Below are 13,095 nucleotides of genomic sequence, written 5' to 3'. Positions count from 1 at the left end.
GATGCCAGATGCTGTCTCGAGATCACTGAGGCAGAATCAAGTAATAGTGCTCATAAGCTAGAGAGCACAATTGATCAGACATCAGTCTTGCCTTGTTGATATTTTCGTCTCTGTCCCTGACCTGGCCTTCCAGTTCAATTATCTGTTTCATTAAAACATCTCCAGGCTGTTCCAATGAAAGAAATGGCCACATTGAAGCTCCACAGCTACACCTCGAATTCTATTTTCCTGCAGCACTGTGACTGCTCGGGACAACTCAACTCACTTACATACCTCATGTTGTACTGAAGGTAAACAAGCTCTATTGAGTTGCAATGTGAACTGTAATCTATCAGATGGCATTTCAAATGGATGGAACTCCTGCAGTCACTTTGATTTTCCTCATCTCGAAATAATTTTAATATTCCAATGAAATGAAGCCACAGAAAGCTAATGCGGTAAGCAGTTTATGTAATTCAAGCATGTGACAGCAACATGAAGCACAGATTCTATCATAAATACTAATTTGGGGTGGGGGAGGGGGAAGAAAAAATCCTGACAAAAACATGTTCCACTACATTTTTTCAGCAGTGTAAAAGTCACCTCATGACATAGACAGAGTGAGTTAAAAGTCAATCACCACTGAACTAATGGGTGCATTATGGATTAATTATAAGTCAGTGACCAGATGATCAGTTTCCGGGGAGATTGATAGATCAGCGAGGCACTGTTGAATGGCCAGGAAGGTCCCCTAGCATGAAACCAATGGAACTTCAATCATCAGTGAGAAGAACCGGAACATTGTTGCAGTTCTGAAGTTGAAGAGACAATGATGATACGCTTGCCCCTAAAACAAGTATAAGTAAATAGCCAATTCGTGTGACAAGTGTTTTAACCCTATTTGTAATGAGTGCACAAAAAAGTGATGTATGCATTGTGATAAATAAGTGAACAACTGTCAAACTTAATTCATATGATTTATTTATGTAGGCTATTTCGATTTTTTGTATTGTGTAGATCACCATTTTATTACATTTTTAATTACATTATTGTAATGACAGTGTCCAACTATCATAAATATTAACAAAACAAACCAGTAAACCAATATTTATTAAAAACTCATTTCTCATGTAATAAGATTCTGGGCCTGTAGAACCCTGCTGCTCCAGTTACGTAATAAAACTTGTGGTGCTCCAGTTAAGGGTTAACTTTTGCAGACACTCAAATGATGTTATTGATACACATCGATCTACTGATGTACACTGTACCCTAGATGGCCATGCACTGCCAAGGAAACTTTGTTATAGTCCCGTCACTCTAATTTTCGGCAGCCAATCGCGTTGCAGGTTGGCTACATTTAAACGTGTGCATCTTGTGATTCGCTTATGAAGACGTTATTCATTTCTTAAGGCTCGATAAGTACTTAATATAATCGCCCGCCATTTTGGCTCTTTCATTGGCATTCGCAGAAAGCACAGGAAGACGTTATTTGCCGCTCAATTATTTGCTGAATTACAGTGTGTTTGATTTATTATCATAGGAGCTATGGCATGATAATGTTTAACGGTGTGGCAAATAGATTCCTCGTATGGTAGCTCGGGAATGAAAGAACAAAAATGGCGAACGATACTACCTACCTAGACTTTATAGAGCCTTCACTTCCTAAGATGTAAGCAAAGAGGCGGAGTCACGCCGGAAATAACTGCGTCGTGACTTCAATATCTGATTCGTACATCTAACTTACACTGCAGTTTGGTTACATTTTGGTGCCGAACCATGCCAGAATCAGACACATGCGATTTTTATGTAATGGGTACAGAGTTATGCAGCTGCATCAGATGGCGTTCCCAGATTGAAGGCAGCCAAATCATAAAGCCTTTGGTGCAGTGTCTCATTGAAATGAGACAGGAAACGTAGCATCACAAACTGTGTATCGAGGAAGACCAAAAGTAGTTCATACAACTATGTGGAAGAACATATTCTACAGTGTGCTGCAGAAGACACATGTATCACCAGAAGACAATTGACCATATCATTTCGTACATGTCATATGACTGCACAGAATGAGCAGGTTCTGTATCTGTATCATTATGTGCTGGGTTTTGTGCTTGCTGATTACCACTATGAGAGAACTTCTGCCAAGGGTTCGTGAAGAGACATTGATAACTTTTTTCCATTGTGTAGCAATTTTAATTGCTAAAAAACTCTTTATTGCAGATAATTCATGGATAGATCTTTCAAAAGCATTATTCGAAAATATGAAAATATATCGGGTGTTCCATTTAAAATAGGAGACATAACACTTTCTGTTTAACAAGAAGCAAAAAAGTTCTTACCATTACATTGTTCATTCAAATTACTTTTTTTTTTACATTATTCTGCAAAGTAGACACTTCCTTTGTTGCTGTACTATTCTAATTTATGTATTTAATCAGAAATTTTGCCATAATAAATTATGTAGACTATTCTGAACAATCTTAGTGCCAGAGCAATTGAAAAGCGAGTGAGAGTGTGAGCATAGGCTAAACATAGTCTATGGGTTGAATTCATAGTCGTCACTTATAAAATGAGGAAACACTTAAGTAATGAGCATATCCTTAGCACTTATTTTACATTGTATTGCAGAGACGCTACTCTTTCATACACATTGAGCATTCCCTTCATATCCAAATAAATATGGCAACATGGCTAGACGTGAGCGCTTTTATACATTCAATTGTTTTCCAGCACCTTCAAATTGTTAAATAGACATTATTATCATAAAAAAAATACAGAAGTAAATATTACAGAGCTAAAAATTGTACAATATGTCGAGAAAGCATTTTACAGAAGAAAAAGAAGTGAGCTAGAGATAAGAGAACTAGTTATGAAATATAGAGATATCGTCGAAACTAAAAAATCTGATAATTGTTCTCTTCAAAAGAAGAAATTGACATGGGACAAAATTGCAGTTAAATTTAATGCAAACTCCGGAAATATTTCTGTAAGTAAATCATTTTAATTTATTTTCAATTATTTTTATGATATACAAAATGGAAGTGGTATAAATACGCAAATTTTAACAGTTTATTCCTTGGGTAGAATACAAATGCAAATAACACTGTTGGGACATGAATATTTTTCGAAAAATATCACTTAAACCTACCTAAAATGATGCTATAACATAAAATCTCAAAGTAACCCATATTTTCAGCAGTGGTGAAATCGGTAAGCCTCATGATTGTATTGTGAATTTCAATGACAGGCACCAGAATATCCAGAACAGAAACGGTATCACCTCTTAAATTGTTGGTCATTGTACATCTCTAAAGGTTTTCCATATCTCTGATATACGTTTTTTGTTTTGCCAAAACACATTTTCATTTTCATTTTCATTTTCATTTTCATTATAGAACTCAATAAATTCATCAAAATCATAATCATCATCCATTGCATACTGAATCAGCTGATTACAATGCAGATGAGGAAACACTTTAGTAAGATGACACGCTACCTTATTTGAATAAGTGTTCACTTCAGTGGGATTTATGAACTGAAAATGATTATAAGGAACTGCTTAAGGGTTTCCTTATGATAAGTGTTGACTATGAATTCGGCCCTATAAAAGTTCTGCCTTCAACTTCCAATTACAAATTTAAAGACTTGATCAAACTATAATTACATTTTGTTTTGTCTTCTCACCTTATGTGCTCTTAGAGTTTTTCCTTCACAAGCGAGAGTAACATCACAAAAGCTCTCCCTTTCCAAGAGTTGACTAAACATAACTTGCAGGTTATTGTGGTGGTATTTCCATCGCAGACAATACTGCTGAGGTAACATCTTCTGTTGAGTATTCATCTTTTCTCTAGCAGCACTCTGGTTACTTAAGTCCTCTGTTTTGACCTCTGTTTCAAACAGGGGCCAATATTCTGTGTCACCGTGCCGTGAAGAATCGTAACCCACCGTTTCGTCTTCAGTACTCACTGTGTCTGGATTGAAAAGAGCTTCTTCCAAAGTATCAGCCTGCAAAAGCACATAACACGGAATACAATTAATTACTATATTCTTCCTTAACACAATTTGGAATAGAGATGAACCACCTGTAAGATGATCAAAATCTATAGTAATTCGAATTCATAAGAAAGGTCACTGGTGAAAATTGTAGAGGCATCAGTTTATTAAATTCTGGATACAAAATTTATACAAATATAATTAAGAATAAACTTAATAAACACTATTCGGACGAAATTAGCGAAGAGCAGAATGATTTCCACAGGGGCAGATCCTCTTGTGAGGCTATTTCACACTCAAACTTCTGGTGGAGAAACACAACGAATTTAATATGGAAACTCATATAGCTATTATGGATTTCAGGAAGGCATTCGACAGAGTTAACAGAAATAAATTACTTGAAATTCTAGCACATGATAATATTTCGCAACAAAATAACATCCAATATTTATAACAATATAAAAACAATGAAATATCAAAGCTGAAAATTCATTATCTAACTGGAGACCAATTAATGCTAGAGTTCGCCAAAGTTGTGGGTTATCACTTCAGTTATTTATATTATACAAGCTGAAAACACCCGCATTGCCCAGGTGTCCTTTTATGCTTTACTTTTTTTTAAATTAAACTGATTGTTAGACTTTTCGGAAATTTCAGAAATTCAACTACAGACAACCAAAACGAATTGTCTTTACTAAGCTTTTCTCGTCCATAAAGATGAATCTTTACATAGCGTCACTTAGATGAATTAATTAACCATTTAGCCAAATGCCTGAAAGGATTAAATCAATTTAAAACAGTAGCTCAGGCAACGTGCCTTACGTTCAAATGTTTAATTTGTGTGTATATATGTATATATCTGTATATTTATTTATTCTGACGTAGTTAAGGACATCAGGCCTTCTCTTCCACATCACCAGAAATACAAATAAAATAATATAACCATCAAACTATAAATAAAGTAATACTAAACGAAAATATATATACAAGCTACAGTCACACAACCTTTAAATGAGTTAACATTGTCTTGAAATTCAGCAAAACAAAAACACACCCCTTGGTCCCTATATGCCCACTTAGCATTGTCTCAATGTTTCAATTTTACATTTTATCTCTGCCGGTCAGTGACTGTTAAATTTCAAATGCCTTATCTTAGTCATGGGAGTCGTCGTCGTCGTCGTCATCATCATCATCATCACCACCACCACCATCATCATCATCATCATCATCATCATCATCATCATATACACTACAGCCCTATTCGGGCCTGGGCCTCCTTAAGGATTTTTCCTCCAAGACTCCCTATTCCTTGCCACCATCCACAGCTCTTGGCTCCAAACTTTCTCACATCTTCAATTATTCCATCCATCCAACGTAATTTGGGTCTCCCAACACTTCTTCCTTCTGGTTTATACTCCATGACTCGCTTAGGAATTTCACTATTATCCATTCTGTATACATGTCCAGCCCAATGCAATCTCGCGACTTTTATGGCTGTAACAATGTCTGGATACGCATAAAGTTGGTACAGCTCATGATTGTACCTACTTCGCCATTCTCCCCCTTCATTTATGGGTCCATATATTTTGCGCAATATCTTTCTTTCAAACGAGCCCAATTTATTCATGTCAGATTGAGACAGGGTCCAAGTTTCACACCCATACATACTCGTGTGAGTCAGTGTATTAAAAAGCATTACAACCTTTCTGCCATCTCCTTTTCTCCCAACCGCAAAAGTGATGTTGCACAGAGGCAGAGATAAAATAATTATAAGATGTGTAAATTGATCTGAAGCTAGTTCATTCACGTAATTTCATGTGTATTGTGCTTTCACTTGAATTTCAGAGATAGCTGACGACAAACAGGGAATTCTCTTGTTCCCAGTCTGATCTCATTGGGGTGTCATCGTGAGCCAAAATTTCTCTCTCTATTGGTCGTACCAAAGATACTATACATTTGAGGTGTAACAAATTGTGGCTAGCATCATTCGTTTTGAAATAAAGAAAGAAAGAAATGTGTTAGTTCTATATAAATCACTCTGTACATTGGCAACATGACTGTACAGATGATATTTGCAGTAACACATTTTCAGACATGAACAATAATATTTTGAGAGATGTAAATTTTAGAATACAGTGTTATTTTCAGTTGGCTTACGTACATTAACTTTACTACATAGCAATCTGACGAAAGTATCATTGAATTGCTTTTTTATTCATGCAATTTTTTTTTTCTACTCCTTTGTATAAAATATAGTTATGAATGTGGAAAAAACGCAGTTTTTAAGTTAATGTCTACAACTTTGAGTAATTGTGCTTGAGCTTCATTTTAATACAGTCATTCATTACAAATGCTAGTCACACTGAAATTGCAGTTACTTAAAACAGAAAGGAATGTTAGTGGGTATCATAAGAATATGTGGGATAAAAACATTATCTCCTTTCATTTTGCCAGTTAATATTGTCACTTCTATTACATTTTACATGAGTTTTTTCACACCAATTCTTGTTCCATTGCATAATTTTGGTGGATCAATATTTTGCAATAGTACTATTGGTGATTCAATATTAAGTATTAAATTATGTGCTAGCAATCCTTGTGGTTTCAAAGAATTCAAGAATTCAGTTGGATAAAACACAGCCTGCTCACTATTTACAACTGCATCGAGAAATTCATAATACAATCCAGGATTGCGTAAAGATACTTATTGCATGAATTGTCTAGATTTTTGCCTTCATGATGTTTTTTTTTTGCTACAGCCCATGAAGGGTCAAGACTGACCAACCGGCTGCTGGCCTCGCGTCCACATGCCAAAGCAGAGGTGGACGATCATCCAACCATAATGGAGGTATCGTGTGGTTAGCATGATGATCCCCCCCAGCCATTATAGCTGGTTTGTGAAACCGGATTTTTGTTACATATTGTAGCTCCCCAAGTGCATCACGATCCTGGGTGGACACCGGTCCCATACACTGGCCGAAATTTCATGAGAAAATTTCTTTCCCCATGAGGACTTGAACCAGTGCACATTTCGTAATGTGTGTCCTAGACAGGATGCCTTAGACCATGACGCCACGGCGCGGGTCTTCATGATGTATTAACAATGTTATTTTTACTTTCGTGTTATAATTTCCATGGCCTCGTGAAAGTTTATGTTGAATACAACATACAATAATTGTGGTGTTATTTATATAATGTAGGACTACTATTGTGAGTACGAATTTAGCAGCAAAAACATCAGTCACTACTGTTCTTATTAATGAGTCACAAATACGTGATAATGAGATTGAAAATTCTCACATAAAGTCTCATAATATCACTATATCTTGTTCATATTGTGGCAAATTGTATGTAAGATTAACTACACATATTACAAAATCTCATCCCGAGAAGCATAGGGAACGTATTTTTTATCAACATCAATCTTCTAAAGACCAATCTAGCTCTCCAGATCAATCCAGATCTCCAGATAATTGACAAATCTTTAATCCGAAATACTGAAGCAGTACGTCTGGATCAAGTTTGGCAAGAAATTCAGTTATTTACTAAAAAATTTGAAGCTCTGTTGGGAAAGGATCCATGTCCTGGTGAGTTCAATACAATTTGTAATGATTTTGTGGAAGCTCTTGCAGAAGTGAATACTAAACTACCAGGTCCTAAGCATCGTTCTGTTCGTTTTTATGAAATGAGAAAACAAAACAAAAACATTTTTACCACTAATGATAGGAGCTATCACGATAGCAGTAATCCTCAAAAACAGTTTAAAAGAAACAGGAAAAAAATTAATGAAAAATATAAATATGAACTTTTGCAATATCAATATTTTAATGAATGCAAACAGTGTGTTCGATCAATATTGAATAATAACAATACCAGTAATAACGAATGTTGTCAGATACCAATACAAGATTTTAAAAATGCTATTGAGAATAAATGGGGAATTCCAAATAATTGTACACTTAAAAATTATGTCACATTTCATTTTAGTCTACCTAATGATGGATTACAACAGGAGTTTAAAATTTCTATAGAAGTTATACAAAAGTGTCTGAACAAGATGAGGACTGATTCAGCTCCTGGACCTGATAGGGTTCTAATTCGGACTTTGAAATTAACTGAATGCTCTCCAATAATATTTTTTATATTGGACATAGGCCCTAATGCTAAAATGGAAAATTGTTCCAGATAAAATGCGTGAAGCAAAAACTATATTGATTTACAAAGGTAAGGGGGAGAAAAGTGATTCTAATAACTGGAGGGGTCCATACTTGTGGAGTAACGGTCAGCGAGTCTGGCCACGAAACCAGGTGGCCCGGGTTCGAATCCCGGTTGGGTCAAGTTACCTGGTTGAGGTTTTTTCCGGGGTTTTCCCTCAACTCAATAAGAGCAAATGCTGGGTAACTTTCGGTGCTGGACCCCGGACTCATTTCACCAGCATTATCACCTTCATATCATTCAGATGCTAAATAACCTAGATGTTGATACAGCGTCGTAAAATAAGAAAATAAAATAAATAACTGGAGGCCAATCTCTATTTGTTCAGTAATTCGAAGATTGATTGAAAAAGTTCTTGATTCCACAATGAGGCAATTTGTTAACTTAAATGAAAACCAAAGGGGATTTGTATCACAACCAGGAACATTTATTAATACTTCATTAGCTAATGGGTGCCTCAAGAAAGCTAAGCAGGAGAAGAAGTATGTCTCAATAGTTATGTTGGATGTGCAACAGGCCTTTGATTTTATTGGATTAGAACATGTAATTAATTGTCTGAAATCCCTATCTATTCCAGTATCTTTACATGAATTAGTTCAATCTTTAGTAGTAGGGAATTTTACTCGGATTCACAGTTCCAATCAGATATCTGATCCAACTGTATTACAAAATGGTGTTTTCCAAGGGTCACCTTTATCCCCATTAATTTTTAATATGTCAATAGATTTTATTCTAAAAGAACTTAAGGAGAAACAAGTCCATCATAAATTTGGGTTTGAGGTTTCTGAAAATTTAGACAATCTAACTATGGGTGTCTTTGTGATGATTTAGTAGTCATAGGGAAAGATATGTCAGTTGCCCAGGACCTAGTATTAATAGTAAAGGAGCTTTTAGAAGGCATTGGATTACACATTAATATTCTAATAAATAAATTTTCATTAATATTGCAAAGGAAAGTTACGTGAAGAGGATCTGATTCTTTATGAAGATTGTTCCATAAGAGGGATCAAACAAGATGAAACCATAAGATATCTGGGTGTATCATTCAATGAGGAAATAAAATTTGATCGGGAGGCATTTATGTTAAGCCTGAAAAATGATTTGGAAAATTTAGTACCTACCTCCATGCTCCGCCCAGATCAAAAGGCTCATTATTGTTAACTAATATATAAGACCTAAATTGATCTACCCATTACAAATGCCTCCTATCCATCAGTTACCAGGAATGTTCTTAGAAGATATTGACAAGTTAATACGTAGTTCTGTTAAACAAATGCTTATGTTGCCATCTGATACACCTACTAGTATGTTATATGCAAGCAAAAATTACAGAGGTTTGGAACTAGTCAGAGGATCATGGGAAGCATTCTTGCAACACTGCAACATCTGCATCACTTTAATATTAAATGAAAATCCTTATGTAAATAGTATGCGACCTTTGATGTCTGAACTTAATTTTTCCTGTCAACATCTAAATCTCCCTTGTCCAATTGAACTTCGGCAGAGGTGTAGAAGTATACAGTGAAGTACCTAAAGCCAATGCCTGAATTTTTAACAAGTCTGGACTATCTACATCTGAATGGGTAACCTGCCTTAAAATGAATGCCAATTTACCAGCAGTTAGAGGAGTACCTGGTCACTCTTTGGACAGATCCCGGTGCAGACATGGATGCTCAGAGACTGAAACCCTTGCCCACGTCCAAGGTCAGTGTAACAGAGGTTTACTCCTCCAAAATGCCAGACACCATCATGTTAGATCCTTAATTGCAGCTGCTTTGAAAAAAAAGTCTTGGATAGTAGAAGAGGAAGTTTTTTGCCTTGCTACTAATGACTCCTCTAGACATATTGACATCATAGCGTATTCCCAAACTACCAAGAAAGGATATATAATTGATCCTACCATAAGGATTGAAATGGGGAGCAGCCAGCCAGAGGATGTGAATCAAGAAAAGATCAACATTTACCTGCCAACAGTTGATTACTTAAAAGTAAAATACCAGCTTGAAAACATTGAGGTGATTGGTCTTCTTATTGGAGCTCATGGTGTGATTCCCAAGTTCTTTGAAAGCTTCAGGAAGACTTTTGAATTAAACCTTTTAGAAACATAATGATAAGGCCTCACCTGTTCCATTCAAAGTTGTATTTTTAAGAAAGAAATTCAGACAGGTATTCATTAGGGTAGATTTCCATTAAACTGTCATTATTTTGCTTCACCACCTTGTTTCACTGCCAATCATTTCTCCAATAACAATTCTTGCATTGCATATACAGTAGAACCTCAATTATCCGTTTTACTTAGACAATGCTATAGTCTAATGTCACTTTACAACAATGTTTATTTAATTAAGAACTAATCATGAGCCATTTAAAAAAGTCTTACTTTCTTTTGCACTTTGGCTGCATTTAGTTCTCTTTATTGATGTTCAATTTTAGTTTTCTCATGTAAAGAATTCCAGATAGATAAATGGTATCCTCCTCCTGCTCCAGTAAATGCAGCAGCAAGTCAGCTGATTCCAAGGTGGCCTGCAAGGGAACATATGTTATTGACACCATATCTTCTTCCTCCCTCTTGATGCTCTCATTGGCGGGAACAGTAGCCTTGCTTGAGGTACTGGCATTCCATATGGTTTCTTTCATATAATTATACTTTTAGCTTATTAAAAAAAACGAAATTGTGATGATTAGCTAATCCACAAAACGGATAACATGGAGACAGAAAATCGAGGTTCTACTACACAAACTTTTAAAATGATTTGATTAATATGGTGAATATGAACGAAAACAGTCTGAGAGAAAAGGTTGCCCACAGACACAATAACTGACAAACCAAATCTCAAAATAAGCACAGTCAGCATCTCAAAACAGGCACAGTCACAACAAGTAGTTAAAATATAAATTTATTTTGAGCCTACGACATAAGTTTAAATTTAAAAGGGTATTATTTATTGCTAAACTGCCAGTAACACTCAGTGTACTCACAATTATTAATTCTGGTATAATAAACACAATAACAATATTAGCAATACAACAATAGATACATGCAATGAAACAATTTAGCTGAAACAGTGGTTAATTAAAATCTGACATTTTTTAGAACGTTTACAACAGTATTATTCCTAAGAGAAGTTGGCAAGTCGAATGTCTTTCTACAATCCTCATAAAAAAAAACAATGTACATGAAGGCATGTTCCATTCAATAATTTTTCAGAAGATATTTATTCTCGAGGGAAATGGGTACACTAAAAGAACTTATCGAAACAATGAACTTTAATTTTCTGTCGTTTCTTCCAGCTAAATGCATATATATATATATATATATATATATATATATATATATATATATATATATATAGTAGATTGGATGTAAGATTGTTGTTTAGTCAACTGTCTGAAGACAGGTTTGAATCCCATAAATGACACCAATAAGATACCACTCATAAGACAATTAAGCCAGGAGATAATGGGGCAGGGTGGCTAGTTCCTTTCTCCCTGATGTAAGATACAACCTATTAATGCCAAATGTCCCACTACCTTCATATGTTCAAGCATATTATACGACACATGTTAAGATAAGAATATAGTATTGTTATCCATCTAATTACCATATTTTCTGGCCTATAGATACACTTTCTCTCTTTAAAAGTTTGTTAAAAAATGGGGCACCTTATATACTAGAAGTTAATTCCAGATAGAATTTTGAACGACATAAGATGAACTAAAGAATTTTTTTTCCAAATAATAAATAATGTTTAAGGGAAAGGAGAGCATTCTGTATGCCTATATACTATACAACAGTGGCTCTCAAACTTTCTGAAAGTGCGACCCACTTTTGAGTGTGACACTTGCGACCCCCCTCCCCATTATCATACCAGTAATTAACCCCATACGAAAAATACAAACGCCTGTAAAATCAAGAACGACGATAATTTTACTCAAAACCAGTAGATACCACCCAACTTCTAATGTGTCGATACCTGCAAGACGAGAAATTGCAATATGCAAACTTATTTCTTGCAAGATCGTGTTTTTTCCTGTATTTACAGCTATTGTTGTTAGACCTTGGAAGTTCTAATTCTCACACTGAAACTTGTTACTTGGGAAACCATTCTTCATAACCTAAAACTATACCGAAATAGGCCCATTTGGACTTATTTTTACTTAGTTACCATTACAGTGCAGTTTTACGATGGCTTTGAAATAATATTGCTCTAAATTTTCAACACAAAATAATTATATTGTAATTGCAATTTTAAAAATATTATCATACAAAAAATGTTGTACACTACACGTTTGTGAAGTGCATTACAAAATCTCGAAAACTGAAAAACGAGCAGAGCTTCTTAGACTGGCCTTCCTTTCTGATATATTATTTCGAACACTTAGAACTCTTGAAATAATAGTTTGCGAGACCAAGATGTTAACATAACAGCCAGAGAAATAATCCACGGATTTATAAGGAAACTTAATTTCTGGTAGACATTACTGAACAAAAAGAAAATTTAGCTATATATCGTATGACATGACAAATTCTTTGTTTGTTTTTGTAGACATACCACTTACTTTGCACAATTTTAAACAATAGCTTTCTGAATATCTTCCAGAAGAAACTCAAAATAATCATGACAGTGACAGATAGATACTGAATTCGTTTCTAACAGTTGCATTCAACTGACTGAAATTAAGAAAAAAAAATGTTACAGAAAATACTTATTGAAATACCATATGTGCTTAGTGATGGAAAGTTAAAAGTATAATTGAAGGGCTTGGGGCAATAACAAGACAAGCCACATATTGCATGTTTTGAGATATAACCATTTTTGCTTTGAAAAATTCTGTAATTATTAATTTTATTTTAGAGTTCTTGTAAAGCACATTATTTTATTCATCATTTCATGTACTTTGCTTCAGTTG

General features: G+C 34.9%; 1 protein-coding gene across 14 annotated transcripts in view; it reads right to left on the bottom strand.

Moving 5' to 3' along the window:
- The window catches only part of LOC138703288 (protein bric-a-brac 2-like), a 212,012-nt gene that overhangs the window by 150,587 nt on the left and 48,330 nt on the right, over window positions 1–13,095 (bottom strand). For 12 of the 14 annotated variants that reach the window (XR_011333076.1, XM_069831043.1, XM_069831045.1 and 9 more), the window contains one exon: window positions 3,661–3,981. Coding sequence is in view for 13 of the 14 variants with exons in the window: in XM_069831043.1 (XP_069687144.1) it covers window positions 3,661–3,981 (321 nt within the window). In the remaining variant the exon portion in view is untranslated. Of the gene's footprint in view, window positions 1–3,660; window positions 3,982–10,564; window positions 10,708–13,095 lie in introns of all 14 variants that reach the window. The other 2 variants (XM_069831048.1, XM_069831052.1) reach the window with 1 other exon arrangement.

The sequence above is a fragment of the Periplaneta americana genome, chromosome 7, assembly GCF_040183065.1.
Source record: "Periplaneta americana isolate PAMFEO1 chromosome 7, P.americana_PAMFEO1_priV1, whole genome shotgun sequence".
NCBI classification, from domain to species: domain Eukaryota; kingdom Metazoa; phylum Arthropoda; class Insecta; order Blattodea; family Blattidae; genus Periplaneta; species Periplaneta americana.
The sequence above is the reverse complement of the archived record's forward strand: the minus strand, read 5'-3'. Positions and strand labels throughout refer to the sequence as shown.